The 20634-nt window shown below is 44.5% G+C and overlaps 2 protein-coding genes across 8 annotated transcripts in view; one reads left to right on the top strand and one right to left on the bottom strand.

Annotated features, from left to right (window-relative positions):
- The window catches only part of DSTN (destrin, actin depolymerizing factor), a 29574-nt gene extending 19445 nt beyond the window's left edge, over positions 1 to 10129 (top strand). For all 4 annotated transcript variants that reach the window (XM_083174626.1, XM_083174627.1, XM_083174623.1 and 1 more), the window contains exons 2-4: positions 1797 to 2068; positions 5409 to 5485; positions 9311 to 10129. In XM_083174626.1, coding sequence (XP_083030752.1) covers positions 1797 to 2068; positions 5409 to 5485; positions 9311 to 9420 — 459 coding nt within the window. In that variant the 3' untranslated portion in view covers positions 9421 to 10129. The remainder of the gene's footprint in view (positions 1 to 1796; positions 2069 to 5408; positions 5486 to 9310) is intronic.
- Positions 10130 to 12100: 1971 nt separating this feature from the next.
- Positions 12101 to 20634, bottom strand: part of RRBP1 (ribosome binding protein 1) — an 89101-nt gene continuing 80567 nt past the window's right edge. The window contains exons 19-23 of one of the 4 annotated variants that reach the window (XM_083175959.1): positions 19308 to 19391; positions 18489 to 18560; positions 16997 to 17065; positions 15268 to 15357; positions 12101 to 12600 (exon numbers count right to left, since the gene is read on the bottom strand). In XM_083175959.1, coding sequence (XP_083032085.1) covers positions 12562 to 12600; positions 15268 to 15357; positions 16997 to 17065; positions 18489 to 18560; positions 19308 to 19391 — 354 coding nt within the window. In that variant the 3' untranslated portion in view covers positions 12101 to 12561. Of the gene's footprint in view, positions 12601 to 13072; positions 13590 to 15267; positions 15364 to 16996; positions 17066 to 18488; positions 18561 to 19307; positions 19392 to 20634 lie in introns of those variants that run through there. The other 3 variants (XM_083175958.1, XM_083175957.1, XM_083175956.1) reach the window with 3 other exon arrangements.

Raw genomic sequence — 20634 nt, 5'->3', positions numbered from 1 at the left:
CATGCCCATACATACAAGGACCCACCCATGACTGACTGTGCCCCTGTTTCAGCCATACAGGAAGTACCGATTCCAGAACTAGAAAAGTTGTGAGGTATGGTACATGGCAGCTGGCCACACCGCCTCTGGCTTCTGGCCACACCCCTGCACATGGGCTCCTACCACTGTATTCCCCCGGCAGACCCTTCATGCCCCAGATCTACACTGTTCCACTGCCATATTTATATGGCGAACTTTACTGATTTACTGTTTTATTTTTAAAAATCCAGCAAGCCCCAGGGTTATTGCTAGGAGAAATGTAACATTTTGTGGATTGTATCCACAAAATGTATCCACAGTAGTTTCCATTAATATACAGTATATATAGTTCCTTAAATATACTTTTAAGTGGAGTAGATCGGTGAATCTATTCATGCCTTTTTATATTCCTGAGCAACATCAACAAATTCATAGTGGAAGAATATATTTGCACCAGGGAATTTAAACCACTGGCATCATAGGATAATTCCATGGTAGATGTGGTCATGTATGCAATGGTGCATATGCATGCATCCGATGGTTGACACTAAATAGGTCAACAGGGTCAAAAGGTCAATGTTCAAATTGTAAAAACAAAAAAGGTCTCTTAAGGAGCCCACACACGCATCGTTGCCGGCGGTGCGATGCTGTACGATGGGGTGCGTGCTCCCGCGGCACCTCATCGTACAGTACAAAAAGTATGTGCTGCACATACTTTTTGTACTAGCCTTTTCTAGCATAGCATCGCATCACATGCACATTGTATGCACAAGGCATACGATGCGATGCTATGTGTGCTAGTTAAGCCCACAACGCACGCTGGGATCGGTGCGTGTGTGGGCTCCATTAGAGATGAATCCTAACCAACCCTTCCCCTAGTGCCTAATCCTAACCCTCCCCTAATGCCTAATATCACCCCTCCCCTTTGTGCCTAATCCTCCCCCTAGTGCCTAATCCTAACCCTCCCCTAATTCCTAATATCAACCCTCCCCCTAATGTCTAATCCTCCCCCTAGTGCCTAATTCTAACCCTCCCCTAGTACCTAATCCTCCTCCTAATGTCCAAAACTAACCCTCCCCCTAGTGCCTACCTAACCCTCCCCCTAATGCCTAATATCAACCCTCCCCCTGGTGCCTAATCCTCCCCCTGGTGCCTAATTCTAACCCTCCTCTAGTACCTAATCAAAACCCTCCCCTAGTACCTAATCCTCCTCCTAATGTCCAATCCTAACCCTTCCCCTAGTACCTAAACCTAACCCTCCCCCTATTGCCTAACCCTCCTCCTAATGCCTAATATCAACCTACCCCCTAGTGCCTAATCCTCCCCCTAATGTCCAATCCTAACCCTCCCCCTAGTGGCAATTTACAACATTATTTCACATTAGCAAAAGTTAAATGGGCATGTACAAAGCAATAGATTAAATTCTTCTGTAGCCCATTAGCTTTTCTAAAAAAAAAAAATTCAGATTTTGTAAAATTCTTGCATATTTCTCACTATTTACACAACAAAATGTTTAATAATTTTGATTAAGAATTGTTTATTTTAATGATTTTAGAAAAGCTGTATTATCTTTAAAAAGAACCATTTATCATGTTCCTGGTGCCAAAATCTCATTATAATCATCAAAAGCGTAAGTGACACCTACTGGCAGAAACATGTATTACAGTAAAACTGTGATTTTTTTTTTTTTTGCAGGTTTTTTAACAAATGTTTTGATGAGATGTTTAACTTTTGTACCTAAATCCTATCAATAACTGTTCCTACTGTTATTTACACAGGCATCGGGCGTCCAGGTAGATAACTCTGTCATCCTCTTGTTCCAAGAAATGAAGCTCAAGAAGTCTGGCAAGAAAGCAGTTTTCTTTGGTTTCAGCAGAGATGAGAAATATATCATTGTGGAGGAGGGCAAAGAAATCCTGTCAGAAGAATGCGCTAATTTCTTTCCCCGTTTGAAAACACTGTTCCCTGAAAACAAGTGTTGCTATGCCTTGCTGGATATTCATTACATTACAGGCGAATCCAAGAAGCAAGACCTGATATTTGTTATGTGGTAAGTTAATATATATAATAGCAGTGATAGTCCAGTCCATGACCTTCTGCATTGTGGGCCTGATTCAACAAGGCTTGTGGTACAATGCGAACACATCCCTTGCATCATAGCTGCCTACCCTCCTGCATTCTGCAGGAGACTCCCTGAAATAACAACAATCTCCCTCTCTCCCTCATTAGCGTATCAATCTCCCTCATTTCTCCTAACCCACATTACACTGTTACATTTTTGGGGAAAAAAGGTATGAGAGACAGATACATGTACACTGAATCATCAGCACCATTTCCTAGCACTTTAGCAAGTATAGTAGCTCTTACTAACGGCTTTGGGGCTCATCTACATTTGGATATAAGTCTTTTTTAAAGATTCCTCTTAGATGTAGCAGTACACACCCGCGCTTCTAGGTGCCACGTTCACAATCTCTTTTCACAATATCTTCATATATGGAACTAGACACGCCCTTCAAGTGGAGCATGACACGTCCCCTCAATGGGGCGCTGTGCAAAATTCTCCTACCAGCTATAATCTCCCTAAAACTAGTTTTCAAAAGTAGGCAAGTATGCCTTGCATGCGACCGAAGGGGGAGAAATAATTTCATGATTGCCGACCATCAAATGATTCTCTCCCCTTGGGAAATAAAAATCAGTCTGAACTTTTTTTCTGTTGGTATCCACTGAAGAGGGGGCGGGTGCTGATGTCATGTGATGCATCGGTACGCCCACATTCTCAGGGGAACACCCATAAAATACGTTCCCTGCTCTGACCCCAAACCCGCCACTCTCCCCCACCTACCCGTGTGAACGCCTCGGCATCTGTGACATTTACCAAAGGCATTTGTAAAAATATGCGCATGCACAGAGCCGCACCATCGATCCTCCAGTATTCCAATCAGTACTGAATCACCCCCTTAGGCTAGCTCTCCTCACACCGGGCCGAATTCAGAGTTGATCACAAAAGCAAAATCTTTCTGATTTGGGTAAAACCATGTGCACTGCAGGGGGCAGATGTAACATGTGCAGAGAGAGTTAGATTTGGGTGGGGTTTTACTTCAAAGTGAAATATATATTGCATTGTAACAATAAAGCAGCTAATTTTTACCCTGTACAGAAACAAAATAACTCCCCCAAATCTTATGCTGGGTACACACCAGGACGACTAGGGCCCGATCCGCACAATCTAGATCCAATTCCGATCAATTGGATGTAGATTGTGTGCTGATTGGGCCCTTTTCTGACCTGGTGTGGACCGATACCGATCCGATGCGCGGTCCCGCGGGTCGGTCGGTCGTTATTGAGATCCTACCTGCTGCAGGTAGGATCTCAATGACGACCATACAGCCGGGTGCGGGTCGCCATCGGATCGGACCCGCTCACGGTGCACATCGTGAGCGGGTCGTGCCCCCCCGCGTCATCGTGAGCGGGTCGGACGAGACACTGACGACCCGCTCACGATGTGCATCGTGAGCGGGTCGTCCTGGTGTGTACCCCGCATAATGCTGGGTACACACCAGGACGACTAGGGCCCGATCCGCACAATCTAGATCCAATTCCGATCAATTGGATGTAGATTGTGTGCTGATTGGGCCCTTTTCTGACCTGGTGTGGACCGATACCGATCCGATGCGCGGTCCCGCGGGTCGGTCGGTCGTTATTGAGATCCTACCTGCTGCAGGTAGGATCTCAATGACGACCATACAGCCGGGTGCGGGTCGCCATCGGATCGGACCCGCTCACGGTGCACATCGTGAGCGGGTCGTGCCCCCCCGCGTCATCGTGAGCGGGTCGGACGAGACACTGACGACCCGCTCACGATGTGCATCGTGAGCGGGTTGTCCTGGTGTGTACCCCGCATTTGTCTCTCTGCACCTGTTACATCAGCCCCATGTTAGAGTCTCACCATCAAATGATTCCTGCAATGACCGTACCCACTGAAATGAGGTCACTGAGCAAAGGGCTGGACTTGGGCCAATATATGAGTGAGCCATCCAATACTATGGGGTAAATTTACTAAAGCTTCTAAACTAGTGCCTAAACCTAACCCTCCCTTCCCTGGCAGTCGATATTCGTGCAACAGCATTATAACAGATGTCTGGATTCCGGCGCCGGCCTGCCGGTGATAGTCTGGATGCTGGCGTCGGTAAACCCATCCCATTTTTCTCTTATACCCCTTTTACACCGCTGCAAAAACCCAGGTTTTTGCTTCAAGGACCCGGCTCAACCCATGTCCATTTACACAGGTTTCCTACCCAGGTCCTGAGCAGGGTGGAACACGAGTAGGACCTGGGTAGAGGCCAGTGTAAATGGTCCCAGCACGGGTTGGGACATCCGTATAGCAGGAAGCGCTGCTGATCCCGGAAGTGGGGAGCAGAGAGCGGACACATCGCTGTAGTCAGCGCACAGGTTCTTAGCAAAGCCTGGCGCACTACAGGCGGTCTGCGGGCCACAGTTGGGGGTGAGTGTTGTGTTCGCCTCCCACCCCAGTGGCACTTTTATTTGAGGTGAGAGCACAGGGAGCTGGGGAGAGCACATGGGACATCAAATAATAACATCCACAAGGAAAAGCAGGGCTGACCCAGGTTCAGTGTAAACGGTGCAGACCCAGGTCAAAGTGCTGTGTAATACCCCTTTTACACCAAAATCCCAGACCTGACCCGGTATTTGGAACACTGCTTCAAGCCAATTCAGATCTGGGATTTGCACCGCTTACACTGCGGGGGCGGTGCTTGGAGATAACATCATCACCAAGCACCAGTACCAACGACGCATTGCCAGGGCCCCGGAACGCTGCGCTGGGGCAAGCCCAGCAACAAGGTAAGCTGCTGGGTTGCCCCAATCCTCCATGCACCCTCCTAGCCCCCGTCTGTGACGTAAATGGATGCCGCACACAGGCATCCATTCACCTCCTCCCTGCTACCGCTGCTGTCTGTACAGTACAGCAGCGGAGGCTGTGTGTGCCCCCACCCAACCTCCATTCTGACCGCAGGACAGCTTTCCCCATTGCTGTAAACGGGAGCCGGGTCGGTTAAAATGGAATAACTGTTTACACTGCCCACTACCCAGGTCTTGCCCATGTTCCACCCTGGTCAGGACCTGGGTAGAAGTCCAGTGTAAATGTAATACCCCTTTTACACTGTCACTGACCCGGGTCCACGAGGGAAAAACCCGGGTTTTTGTGGCAGTGTAAAATTAATGGGTTATGAAGCTGGGTCCGACCTTGGAAACTCCCGTGTTCAAAGACCAGGGATTTTGGTGTAAATGTGGTATTATTTATACATGCTAAAGGTTGATAAAACTAATTTGATCTTTTGCTGAGCATTAAAATATATGAATATATTTTTTAGGGCCCCTGAGGATGCACCTATCAAAGAAAAACTACTATTTGCAAGCTCAAAGCCTTATTTAAAACAAGCTTTCTCAGGTACAGTATGTTGGGAGTAAAATGAATTACTTTTAACATTCTCTGCACATATATATATGCTCATAGCGTTTTTTTATCAGCTACCTACCCACCCACTGAAAAATTGGCCAAATGCTCCAAATAAGCCAATAACAAAAGCCACCTCTTAACCTATGTGCAGAAAAGAAATACGATAGGGAATGCATTTATGGATGAAACTACTGCACATATCAATCTTTGTGTGCCTCCCGCCCACCACACCTTGGAGGAAGAGCTCCTAGTGGCCAATGCTGTGGGTGAAGTGTCTTGGTGGTGCAGTGCATTTTGTCCCTGTGTCTACATTCTCCCTGCAAAATAGCCAATTTCACTGCATTGTGCAGGAGGCTATGCCATGGTGACATGAATCATGTCATCACACCCCAACACCTCTTTACTCCTAGGATCCCAGGAAAGCTTCCTGAAATTTGGAAAGTGAGTAGGCAAGTACTGTGTGAAAGCAATATGTATAAGGAAGCTTACTATTGGCTGACAGCTCCCCTCCAACTACCTTGGAGAAGTCGCATCCAATCACTCTTGAGCTGCCTGGGACCTTCCCGGTGGCAAGATCGCTAGCGGTACATCTGAAGCTTACAGGAAACACAGTGAGTTGACTGATGGAGTAGCAATGGTGAATCGATGGTGACCCGATGGGTCGATGGTGATGTTTGGGAATCCACTTGGAATAGCTTGGAAGCTACAGAGTTTTGGAGGTCGGCTGGTAAGGGTGGACTATCAATGGTGAGGTGATGGTGATGGTTGGGAACACACATGAGATTAGCTGAAAAGCCAATAGAAGACACAGAAGATCAGCTGGGATTGATGGAGCAGATGCAGTGTAAACTACTGTTAGGCTGTGATAAAGCACTGGTCTGGAGACTGGATATCACAGGAGCAGATCCTAAGATGCTACTTGACTGTAGACACCATTGCACTAATGACTTGAATAATTTCTTTCAGCATCCTTATAGGGATAAGTAGTTGTTGATTGGCTGGAGATAAATTATGTCATAGCTGAGCTTCCTAGGTTGACTGCTGATATCATGTGACTGCAGGCAAGATGTTTCGGAAATGGAGGGAAACTCGTATTACTGGAAGCATGGCTGCGGCCTATGACTTTAGCAATGGAGATGGGTTTAGCGGAGTGCTGCAAAGCATTATGCACCAGTGTGACATGATCAGTGCTGTTAGGTGACGCGGGACATGCCAGCCAGACATGGGGCCTTGATAGTCTGTTTACTACACCATGACCTTCTATAGCACTTCAGAGCAAGCATAGAGAAACACTTAGAATGTAAGAATGTGTTTTTTAAACACCGGATGATGACAAGACACAGACACTCACCAAGTTAGGACTAAGAACTCCCCCTCCTCCATCTCCCTGTTCTCTGGTGCCTGGCCTGCTCCTCCATAATGCACCTATCTGTGGGCCTTATTTTGGTTCATTCTTTCTGACAAAATCCTTCTTAGATGGGCAAAACCATGTGCACTGCAGATGGGGCAGATGTAACACGTGCAGAGAAAATTAGATTTGGGTGGGGTTTTACTTCAAAGTGAGATCTATATTGCAGTGTAAAAATAAAGCAGTCAGTATTTTCCCTGCACAGAAACAAAATTACTCACCCAAATCTAATTCTCTCTGCACATGTTACATCTGCCCCCCCTGCAGTGCACATGGTTTTGTCCATCTAAGAAGGATTTTGTCAGAAAGAATGAACCAAAATAAGGCCCTGTATGTTTCACTGCCTGTGGCTCCCAATTCACTACTTGCATGTCTGCACCCGTGGTTCCCCAATTACAGGCTCTGGGCTGGGTGGGATTGGCCAACGTTTCCCACGGTGCACTTGGCTGAAGGAGGGAGGGAAGAAGACGCATGGCTACACTGATGCTCACCGCTGCTCATTCAGCTTCTAACAAGCTTTTATCACTATGGAAGCATGGCCAGCATGTGAGCTGCTGATTTTATATAGTGTGGCGAGCGCAGCGAGCCACCGCACCCGAAGCGTGGCGAGCACACACCGAATACATGTAAAGTAATACGCGTCCCCTCACGGGGCTCGCTTCGGGCTTGGTGGCTCGCCACACTATATAGTAACAACTCCATGCCGACATGGATAGTGGGGGCTTATACAATTTTAAATCACATAGCAGTGCACCGGGTGTATACCATGCGATGCGATTATATGTCGTGCGACCAAATATCGTGGGCACCGTGCTAGTACACAAGTACCGATGTTTTGTATAAACATCCATTTGCAGCCTACGGGCCCAAACCCACATCATTCAGTGGTCACCGACCATCAAATGATGTGGAAGGTACATGCAAAACTAGGACACTTTCAGGTGTCTTAGCATTGCCTGTGTTCTGGAGGGGAACATGGAGGGCAGCTGACATCTGGTGATGTCAGCTGAACGCCCACTGGCACCCGTGTCACTGGCTCATTACCATGGGTATGCGCAGCATTTTCACGGTAATGCCCATGAAACACTGGGAGTTCCCATGGCTGCATTTCCCAGTCACCTCCCCATGCCCCCCGCCCGCAGTGTTGTGTGCAAGTACACGGCAAACATTCTGTTCCCCGTGGCCGCATGCGCATGCAAAGAAGTGCGGATGCGCAGTTGTAAAACATTGCGCACCCGTGCGAATTCGCACTGGTGCGCATGGACCAGAATAAGGTCCACAACCCAATCTTCATTAACGATCTGCATGATAGCAATTTTGTTAACAATATTATATGCATATCATTCAGTTTGTACCCACTGTCTCATTAACAAACCCCCATGTGTTCTAAACATGCAGGCATATGTAAACAATATCACAATATCGCCGGTCTGCATGCTCGACGGGGGTCCCGGTGGTGGAGCGGAGTAATATCATTAAAGATAACATTCAGTGTTTTAGTGCAAATTGTTTGTTTTGCAGCACCGTCAATATCGTTAACTATATTGGTGGTGCCACATATCTCATAGGGCCTTATTCTAGTTCACTCTTTCTGACAAAATGGCGACCATATTGCCAGTGATGGGAGTGTGCCCCGGCGATAAATCGCCGGGTGCGCGCTCCCATTTTCAGCCCCATTCTAATCGCTGGTCGGACCAGCTGATTACCTCTGCGGCACTGCCGGCAGAGGTTCCCTTTAATCAGCGACCATCTCTGGTAGCTGATGCTGATGAAAAGGAGAAACTGAGCAATATATTGCTAGCAATATTTTGCTGAGCAATATATCTCCCCCATGTGTACGCACTTTAAGAAGGATTTTGTCAGAAAGAGTGAACTAGCATAAGGCCCATAGTGTGTACAGGGCTTTAGAATAAATATTTCTCAGTGCCTACAAAGGACTACAAATATATACAGTGGCCAATTTTCACTTTTCACATACAAGTAAAAGATTTTAAATTCACAAAGCTATTACACTATAATATATATGAAAGATATAAGCCAGTTGTGTGATGATATCATTTTAAACACATTAAATGCAGATTGTATAAATATTTATGTGTATTTTAATAAAACGAACAATAAAAATCGCATTGTGTATGAAAGCCTTAGTAAGTGGGCCCCAAAGTCTTAGTACATAGACACCAAAGCATCAACTTTCCCCTTCTGTAAAAAAATGTCATCTCTTTCGAATATTTGTTGAATCTCCTCCAGTATAGGTAAATCATTAATTCATTCATTTAGTATCACGTGGGCCTATCACAAATACATTTGTATCGATTAGTTTGCAGTTCAGCTTCAAAAATCATCTTTTCTTTATTCTACAGAAAGACTTGTTCCCGGCAATAAAACATTTTTCTTTCTTTCTTTAGGAGTCAACAAACAGTGGGAGCTTCACAGCCAAGATGACCTTACTGTTGACCAACTGGCGCAGAAACTTACAAATGGCAAAATTAAATCTTTGGAGGGCCACCTTTTATAGATGCACAGTGCCAGTAACAGACAGTCTGCAAGTTAAGCAAAGCTGCCTAAAGTAGAACTAAACCCTCTGCAAATAAATGTTAATATGCTATAATGGAAGGTGAATGTGCTGGATTTTCTTAGGTGTCCGATCGGTTGTTTATGCAGAATATCTTTCATATGTTTTTCACTTAGCACTGCCATATCTCTGTGGAAATGTTCCTTCGGTACATTCCCCAAATTACTGGAGGTCATTTATGAAACACAAAACATCCGCTGCTCAGTATAAAAGAGGTTATGGTCTTGTCGTGACTTGTGCACCCTGATTTGCACAAATCCCCCCCCCCCCTCCCCAATTCTGAGAGTGCATTCAGAATTTGCAAAGATATCGAATGTGATTCATACTGTAAATGATTTCCGATGACTGCATTGTATTTACCCATTTACATTTTATACCTAATAACAAAAGCGCTACTTAGTTAAAGTTGTAAATGCAAGCCAATATAAAATAACATGTTGTAGTCTCACATACATGGATGTCTGCATTTATATAGAATTTTAACATATTTGGGGGGTTTTGGTCCACCTTAGGCCATGTGTATACTGTAGCATCTTAGTTCAAATATTTTACTATAAAACTTCCAGACTTTTATATTTTACACAGCTTACTAATATATATTACATGCACTGCCTATGGTAATGTGTAATTATAGGCATGAGCACACTTGTATCTTGACATTATATCAATAAAAAATAAAAACAATTACTGGTTGTCTAATCTACATAAAGCACTTGTAGGAAAACCTAATGTGGGATTATTACAGAACTACAGTATGCTAAGACTGCAATCACTGCCTACGACGTGCCTGCCAAAAAGGGGTATGACCTTTCTACAAAGGTTGTGGAACTAAATGCCGGGTGGCCGGGAATGGTGGGTGGGCAGTGTGACGTCACCTCGGTGCATGTGCAGTTTATGTTTCAGTGTCAGTGTGTCCAGAGGGGGTGGAGAAAGGAAGCAAACTCACGGTTTGCTAATGCATGAGACTGGGAGTGTCTCCCGAATCTATGAGTGACTATGGTCCCCATTTATCAAGTAATATTTGCGGATAGATCCCCGAAAAACACACGTTTTTGGGGGTTAGCCGCAAATATTAAGTATCCCAGGGTTGCGTACCTGACCCTCCCCTTCAGGGAGAAAATGCTTTGTTCCTGGACTTCCCTGATAATGTATGATTGCCATCACCTGTGGGGAGCTAGGTAATTGATAAGAAAGGTGTTTCACCACAGGTGATGGCAATCGTACATTACCAGGGAAGCCCAGAACCAAAGCATTTTCTCCCTGAAGGAGAGGGTCAGGTAGGCAACCTTGAAGTATCCCCTGAATGTATTAAAGGGGGACCGCAGCAGGAAAGTTCGATCACTGCTGCGATCCCCCTGCAGCGCCGCCGGCCGCATCCCCCATAGGTTTCTATGGGGGATGCGAAGCTGCCCGATGTATCAACATCGGGCACCACGGCTTCGCATCCCTGGGCAATCGCCATTCTGGGATGGCGATAGCCGATTGTAGCCTATGGGCTCCACACCGCACTGCCGTCGGGGTCAGCGGGGTCGCCAGAGGTTCAGCACACAACCGTGCATGCACAGACCCCCAGGCTTCCGGGTCAGCGCTTCGCAGGGACGGGCTATTTTTGGAGCCCTGTCCCTGCACTGTCAAGGATGATACATCCCGACAAAGTGATCGCATTTTACCTTGCGATCCTGGGCAGTAATATTCCGCCCAGATCTCAAGTACTATAGTTTTGGATGGATGTAATTTTAGCGCAGTTTGGACTGGAGATCTTAGTGAATTCAATCCGCAACCAAGAATAAAAAAAAATGTAAATGTTTATTTTTGCATTTTTATCTCCGCTATAGATTGCATAACTCATCATTACTATAAGAATAGAACCTCTCACACGTGTGTTAACTTTTTATATAGTGCCTGGAACCCCATGTGAGTAAATTGGAGAATGCTAGCTCAGTCCTCAGTCCACACATTGCATATGCGGTGCACGTGCACGTTCTTTCTGTGCTCTACCATGAACAGAAGGAACATAGAAGAACTGTGATTTCAATTATTATATGAACACATTTGGAACAGTTTTCTTTTTAAGATACTCTCCAAGAGGGGAATTCAATCACGGGTCACAACTGTCAATTCGTCCCGACAGCTGTGACCCTGGCCCGTTTTTGTTTTGCGTGACAGGTGGTATTCAATGTTCTGCTTGGTGATCGGCGATAAGGGGGCGTGGCCGCGTAAACGGCCGTGGATTGTCGAGATTCGGCCATGATTGCAACAATTCATGGCCGTAATCGACAAAACGGGCCCGATCTTACAATCTGCCTCTTCAATGCTGTCGCACAAGAATAGGGGCCCGCCTAATTCCCTCGTTGGAAATAGTGGCAGAGATTGAATTACCCCCCCCCCCCCCCCCCTTCCCAAATGTCTGATATGTTCAACAGCATATTTGGACCCCAAAATTGGAGCATTTGATTTTCCGAATTTATCTGAATTACTATTTTCATCGTTTTTTTCTTTATTTGCTCCACTACATTACCAGATATTCATTCCAATCAGCCAGCTAGTTAGATAGTTGGTAAGATAATCTTTAGGTGTGTGACCATCTTAAGTCAGAGACACAAGATGAAAAAGACAAGAGATATTTCATGGCTACATCAATATTTTAATGGCATTTAGGCAACCAATAATTCACATGATTTTATACTGGAGACCAGTTATAATAATAATAATAATGCAATTTCATCATATTACTGCCTAGTTTAGGTTCTTCCATACATCGATCACTCCAAAATAGAAACAATACAGAAATTGCACAGATTCATACATCGGGGACTCAGTTTGTCCCTTTTTATAACCCCAATGATCTCTTCATCGCCTGCCAGTCCGGAAGGTAGATGTATGGGTATGGCGTACTGACACAGTCAGTGGTTTTTTCATGGAATGTATTTTGTTCAGATTAACAAAAATAGTGTGTATTATTTTATTGAAAACATTATCTTTTGGCGTATTTTGGCTCTCTAAAATATTAATATTGAATCTTTCAAAAAAAGGAATGTTTAAGGCATTTTGGTTAAAAAATAATTAAAAAACAATCCAAAATAATCAAACAGATGTTCCACTATCGATATTGTCTTCTTGTTCCTAGAAAACAGAAAAAGATACAGAACAGCGTCATTAGGCAGATATTACTATAATTAAAGGTTTTCCCAAGCATCTTCTCCTGTCATAACCTGCCCATACTGAACATAAGAAGTCATGCGGAGTGACGGGAGCTAAATCGGTATGTTTCTTCAGTGACCCTTACACCAGAATAGATTGTGAACATAGCGTGATCAAACATGGAACAAGTCCCAATGGACAATAGTAAAGGTGCCCATACACTAGTACCATATAGCCCTTTTTCACACGATTTCCACTCACTGGGCCGATAAATTGTGTGAAAAGTGCCATATCTTATGCTATTTTCCTCAAATTCCGATATGTAGTCTCGTGCGCATCGGATCAGGAGTCTGCGAATACACAGTGTCAGTCTCCGCTGACTTATATTTGCAAGCCCAGGAGATATCATTCAATGGTCGCCGTCCATCGAATGATTTCTCCTGCAGCGGGCTCATGCGAGGGGATGTGTTTTCATAACCGGGATACTGTGGCGGGGGGGGCACTCTAGGACTCGGAAAGCTGCGATCATTGCAGCTTACTGAGTCAACCAGAATCAGGCCCTTATTTTCATAGTTTCTGCACAATTTAATGAATGATGATATTTCCCATTTATACTAATTCCTAGTGAATTGATGAGCTAAGTATTGGATAAGCCCATACATGGCTATGTTCATTGTGCGTGCAGATTTGGGTCACCTTATTACGTGAACATGAGACCATTTACTATAAGAGTAGAGAGTTTCTTAGCTGAGAGACAGATCCAATTAGTAGTGTTAGTCAGCTTAGTAGGAATGGAGAGGATAGTGAGAGAGGAGAGTTATTAGTACCGTCACTTGGCGTTGGCTTTGTAGCAGTTTATTGTGCTCTTTTTCCTTAGTTAGTTGTTCCTGAGAAGCCTTCAAGAGCTGTAACAGTTTGTTAGCGGCTTGACCTAAGTCCCGTGTTAGTTTTTTTTCCTTGTCAAGTCTCTCCTACAACAATGCCAGTGAAGGACATTGTTAGTTATATCCAGTAGCATGTAGGAAATACAGGTGTGATTTGCCTGCTCACATGCTTTACTCCATTACGCATTGTATGGTCTCAAAGAAATGTGATATGACAAGGAGTTGGGAACATTATAGAGAAATACCATCTACTGTAAGTTAGTAGGACTCCAGTGTGACCAGGTTCTCCTATGTCAAATAACAAAAGTGAGTTTATATTATCCATACATCACAGTGTATGCAGCAAGCCACAAGGCATATAACTTCAGGCAAATCACACCTTGAATGTTAATAAATATATTGGTAAAACAGGAAGTTAGTAAAGCTACACAAATCCCTCTAACCCTTTGCTTGCAGACGTGTAAATGCTGGGATAGTACTTACTATCGATCACAACATTCTGTCAGCTACACAGTTTGCAAACCTCTGCCCTAGGAAACTATATATTACATATATATTATTAGGTGCTGAAAGTCCCAAGCCACCATGGGCACTGTTGGTTATTACTTAGATGTATACAGCTACATGTGTGGGATAAACTTAATGGGTGCCAGATGATTTTTCTACAGTCGGAATTCTGATGTTTAGTATACCGACATCGGGATCCCAACTGTTACATGCCCGACAGTTGGGATTCTGATGTTCAGTATACCGACATCGGGATCCCAACTGTTACATGCCCGACAGTCGGGATTCTGATGTTCAGTATACCGACATCGGGATCCCAACTGTTACATGCCCAACAGTCGGGATTTTGATGTTCAGTATACCGACATCGGGATCCCAACTGTTACATGCCCGACAATCGGGATTCTGATGTTCAGTATACCGACATCGGGATCCCAACTGTTACATACCCGACAGTAGGGATTCTGAAGTTCAGTATACCGACATCGGGATCCCAACTGTTACATACCCGACAGTCAGGATTCTGAAGTTCAGTATGCCAACATCGGGATCCCAACTGTTACATGCCCGACAGTCGGGATTCTGATGTTCAGTATACCGACATCGGGATCCCAACTGTTACATACCCGACAGTCGGGATTCTGATGTTCAGTATACCGACAGCGGGATCCCAACTGTTACATGCCCAACAGTCGGGATTTTGATGTTCAGTATACCGACATCGAGATCCCAACTGTTACATGCCCGACAATCGGGATTCTGATGTTCAGTATACCGACATCGGGATCCCAACTGTTACATACCCGACAGTCGGGATTCTGAAGTTCAGTATACCGACATCGGGATCCCAACTGTTACATACCCGACAGTCAGGATTCTGAAGTTCAGTATGCCAACATCGGGATCCCAACTGTTAGTTGCCCGACAGTTGGGATTCAGACTTATAGGGGCTATTCTCCCTCGTGGAGGTATACGGCCCCATAGAGGGAGAATAGAACCTGTGGTGAGTGCAGAGAGCCACCAAGCATGTAGCGTGGCGAACGCAGCAAGGGGCTTCAATGCAATCACCCTACTGTCTGAGTACCGGCGGTCGGTATTGCTGTGTCGGTATACTGACCACCGGAAGCCCGACTGTCACCCGCTATACCACACCCAGCTAAATCCACTGCTGAAATCCACATGTCAGAAGTTCTCATACAGGGTAGTGACTTTTATTGTGTAAAAAGGTGAAAGAGCAAAAGCATAGAATCATCCTAACCTTCAACTGCTGAGATTCCTCTGTGCCGCTAGAGGTCTCTTCTGCAGTTTTCAGTTTCTCCAACTCTTGCTGCAAACTGTGCATGGATTTCTGTTCCTTTTAAACATAAGAAAAATAAGATAAGTCATGTGATCACTGCAAAGATTTGATAAACGAACAACATAAAATACAAAGTAACACAAAAATACAAAGCAATAATCATGAAACTCATACAGGTGTAAGAACCAACAAATACATTTGTAAATGTAATTGTTCAAACACAGCCTGTAACATGGCAGGTGCTGATTGGTTGATCCTTATCACTTTCCAAGCTTTGATAAATCCCACCATAGTGTTATGGTCCCCATCTATGCAGACTATGAGCGGATTTAATGGGTTGTGTCTGCTTACACTTTGGGGGTGATTCTGATTGACACGCGAAGCTGCGAAATTCTCAGCTTTGCTGTTCATCTATGCGCTGCCCACGGAAACACCCGCCCCCGCTCACACGCCGAATATCCCCACACGCATGCAAATGGATGTTTATCATAAACATCCATTCGCCGCCTTGCGTCGGCGACCAATGAATGATTTCTACAGCACTCGCTCTAAGACACCAGCGAATAAGCAATTGGTCATGCCCGTTTGCACAATGCAGCTGCACATGCGCAGTTGCTGACCATCCCTCCCCTGCACAAACACAGGGGAGCGAATGGATAAGAATAACCCCATTTAGCCACTATCTGTCTCATGGTCAGGTCTTTCTGGGCCTGACCATGACCCATACGATCCCTTACTCCACCCCCATTCACAAGAATCACACAAGAAAAAGACCCGTGAGTGCCGCTTCTCCACACTAATATATATTAATATATATATATATATTAATATATATATATATATAGAAGGTGTCCAGGGGCTTGTGGTGGGGCTCCTGGCAATAAGGCGGCACTCACGGGTTTGGGTTTCAAAACGAAGTTATATTTTGCAGTGTCAGAAGTTCGTCATAAGTCATCTGACACTGCAAAATATAACTTCGTTTTGAAACCCAAACCCGTGAGTGCCGCCTTATTGCCAGGAGCCCCACTGCAAGCCCCTGGACACCTTCTATACAAAAACTGCGAAGGAAGGCACTGCGGTTTATTCCTTATTGTCCGGAGTGCTGAACAAATGTACTGCTATATATATGTGTGTATATATATATATATATATATTCCCACTATCTCCGGCACTCGCCTCAACTCTCTGAAAGAACTCACATACACACTGGGTGCATTGCAACGTTTCGGACCGGTTTAATTCAGTCCGTCATCAGGCAGCAAAATATATATATAGATAGCAATGCGGTCCGGCACTCATTCCAATATGTCATCCGCCCCGGTGCCCATCCAATGGAATGGCTAGTTGAAGAAAGAGACTGGCACTCAAAGGTCTTAGTGAAAACGTGTATTCACAACAAGTGAAAAAATGTTTTTTCACTTGTTGTGAATACACGTTTTCACCAAGACCTCCGAGTGCCAGTCTCTTTCTTCAACTATATATATATATATATATATATATTATATTTATATATACACACACACACATACTTATATATATATATATATATATATATATATATATATATAAATATATACACACACATATACATAAATACACACACACACGTATGTACTTACATTTGTGTGCACGGTTACATGAAAATATTATTTTTATATTATCAAATATGCAGTTTATTAAACATTGTCACCTCTTCCAGTTGTTCTGCTATAGTGTGCTGTTCAATATGTTCATCAAAACTTGGTTGTGGAACCTTCAGCTGGGTATAAAATATTGACAAATATATGTTAATGTGCAACATAATCTTACAGTAATCTTATAGTATATCTGAATCAATGTAAATTTAATTTATTTATCTGGCTAAGTTAACGTTTCCAGTGAACAAATAGTAATATGTAGCTAGTGAAAATAAAATTTAATTTATTCACAATATACTAATATGACAAATATATATTTAAGTGGATGGGGACAGAGGCAGACACTGCCCATTGTACATTTCCCTGTAAAAGCTGTGCAGACCTGCCTGTTCGTGCAGCTCACATAGACTTTGTCAGCACGTTATAGTGGCTAGTAATATAATGTGATACAACATAACACACATCACATTGGGCCTTATTCTGGTTCACTCTTAGAGGCAAATTCCTTCTCAAATAGACATTACCATGTGCACTGCAGGTGGGGCAGATGTCACAGGTGCAGATAGAATTAGATTTGGGTGAGGTTTGTCTTCAAAGTGAGATCTATATTGCAGTGTAGAAATAAAGCAGTCAGTATTTTCCCTGCACAGAAACAAAATAACTCACCCAAATCTAATTCTTCACACGTTGGGCCAACAGGCCAATAAAAAATATTCAATTTTATTAATTGTCTTAAATTTGTCTAAAATTGAATATTTTTTATTGTAAAGATGGCCTGTTGGCCCAACGTGTGAAGATACACAAATAAAATATACACCTAATTGTAGGTAAGATTTTATAAAAAGTCTCAAAGAGACAATGTGGGTGAGGAGTGCGTCCTATAAAACCTGATTTCTTCTCTTTCTTCTCTTCACATTGTATAATACCAAATCAGGGGACAGCACCCTAGCCAGTCAGGAACTATATTTGGATAAAATTCCTGTCAGGCGGGCATCTAACCACCCACTAGATATAAAAATATCACTTTCAGTAAATTTATGGTGCGGGTCTTCCAACCCCTCTCTCTCCAAATCTCTCTGCACCTGTGACATCTGCCCCCCTGCAGTGCACATGGTTGTGTCCATTTGAGAAGGAATTTGTCTCTAAGAGTGAACCAGAATAAGGACCATAGTAACTGAGACTTGGGATAGCTGTATATCCATCACATCATTGCCTTGCAGGTTGGGAGCAAGGAGATGGAGACCGTAATGTTTCAACTGTATATACCACACTGCACAATCCGTGCTGAACTGCAGGCTGGATAAGTGCATATAAACATTATTTAATGGGCGTAGAGTTGATAATTATTTGGGGAATGCCTATAAAGCAGCACTGTAACAGAGAGGCGGGGCAACCTGTGCTGGCCCGGCCCCCTGAACACATGACATCACAATGTTGCAACAAATGTACTTCTAGGAGTGTCATGAGGTCCTATGAAACATCACCCAGGATAATCACCACAAGAACAGAGTACATGCAGAGTGGATGATGCAGCTCATACAGTACCTGCTGATCCTGTGGGCCATGAGACTCTCTGTCATGCACATGATTCTGCATTTCACTAAGCTGCTGTCTGAGCTGAAAAATAAGAGAAAATCTCATTCAAGACATTTTTTCAAGCAAGGTAAAAAATAAAATGGTTGTTCACGTTGGAAACCCAACTCTCTTCCCCGTAGTAAGTACCAGTACGATGAGTATTTCCTGCCAGGGGACAATGATTTCAGTACTTGAAGACCACCACATCTGTAACACTCACTATGTTATGGCTGTGTGTAGTGTGTATATAGTACTTGACCGGCCAATGCATAAACTGTACTGTATTTAGCCATACGACAAAATGCAGCACACGATACATTCAGGAAGTAGGGTTCACATGCTCGCATATTGCAGAAAGCAGTTCTGAACATAACAAATGTATGTCATTTCTGCCATACGTTAGCAGTTCGCAGGAGGACATTCTCGATCAACCACAGAAGGCACGCCAGTACGCTTCAGTCTCTCAAAAATGCACAAACACAGAGGTAATCACAAGGTAGCAGACTCGTTTTCAAAGCATTTGCTTCGAGCGGGCTTACTAGTAGGTATATAAGCTACATTTAGTACATATTAGTAAATGGGTCTTCAAACTGTGGCCCTCCAGATGTTGTGAAACTACAAATCCCAGCATGCCTTGCCACAGTTTTAACACTCCTTTACAGCAAAACTGTGGTAAGGCATGCTGGGATTTGTAGTTTCACAACATCTGGAGGGCCACAGTTTGAAGACCCATGTATTAGTACATGGCTTAAAAGTAGCAGGTAAAGGAAATTCTAGTGTAGAAATTACCAAAGAAAGCTCTTTGCTCTGTTTTCTGGCTTCTGACTTCGTAGATTCTAAGTGCTCCTGTGATTCTGACAATAGCTGTCTCAGCTACAGTAATAGAAAAACAGTTATAATATACTGAAGAGTGCACAAGTCACAATATATTAACACTACATAGCAAAATTATACACATTGCAAAATATCCATAATGTTTTTGAAAGTATTCCGTAACAGAAACCATTCTGTACACACAACTAGGGTGGCCAATCCCGGGATCGGGATCCGCGGGATCCCGGGATTTGGCCCCCAAAACACCGGGATTTCAATTTCGGGATTAGACTGCGCATGCGCAGTCTAATGCCGGGCAGCGTCTGAGCGGGTGCTCAGCAGCTGCCCGGCTTCTCCCGTCCCGGGCAGTGCGGCTCTGCGCAGCATGATGACGTCAGAGGTCACGCTTCTCAGGCCGCACAGGCTGTCTGCCTCCATCCTGTCCCCGGACCAGCCCGCCCAGCAGCGGACCTGCCGGCACACCGGGCCACCAGCGGACCAGCCCGGGCTGTCCCTGGATCAGCCCGCCCAGCCGTCCTGTCCCCGGACCAGCCCGCCAGCCCAGCAGCTGACATGCCGGCACACCGGGCCACCAGCGGACCAGCCCGGGCTCCTTCACCCCATCTCGCCCACCCACCCGGCCGCACCACGCATCTGTAAGTAAATATGCGGGGCGGCCGAGGTGGGTTTTTAATAGTAGGGAAGCCAATCACGGGATCCCGGGGATCCCGGGATTGGGCATTTTTCAATTCCGAATTCCGGGATTGAAAAAATGCCCCGGGATTGGCTTCCCTACACACAACGTGCTCCTGATTTAAACTTAAACTTGTATATCATAAAGATGTGTCCGATAAGGTACAAAAAAAAGTCTGCTAGAAGACTCAATATGTGGCGTATTTACTTTGAATGACAAATATGTAAAACAATGAAAAAAACGATCTCTAGTACCCAAAGCTTCAACAGTACACAATGGCCCTTATTCTGGTTCACCCGCAAAGGCAAATTCCTTCTCAAATGGACAAAACCATGTGCACTGCAGGTGGGGCAGATGTAACATGTGCAGAGATTTAGATTTGGGTGAGTTGTTTTTGTTTCTGTGCAGGGAAAATTCTGACTACTTTATTTCTACACTGCAATTAGATATCACTTTGAAGTAAAACTCCACCCAAATCTAATTCTCTCTGCACATGTTACATCCGCCCCACCTGCATTGCACATGGTTTTGTCCATTTGAGAAGGAATTTGCCCTTGCGAGTGAACATGAATAAAGGCCAATATGTACTGATCCAAGACTTGGATCAAT

Source organism: Crinia signifera, chromosome 3, assembly GCF_055691185.1.
Source record: "Crinia signifera chromosome 3, ASM5569118v1, whole genome shotgun sequence".
Lineage (NCBI taxonomy): Eukaryota > Metazoa > Chordata > Amphibia > Anura > Myobatrachidae > Crinia > Crinia signifera.
The sequence above is the reverse complement of the archived record's forward strand: the minus strand, read 5'-3'. Positions and strand labels throughout refer to the sequence as shown.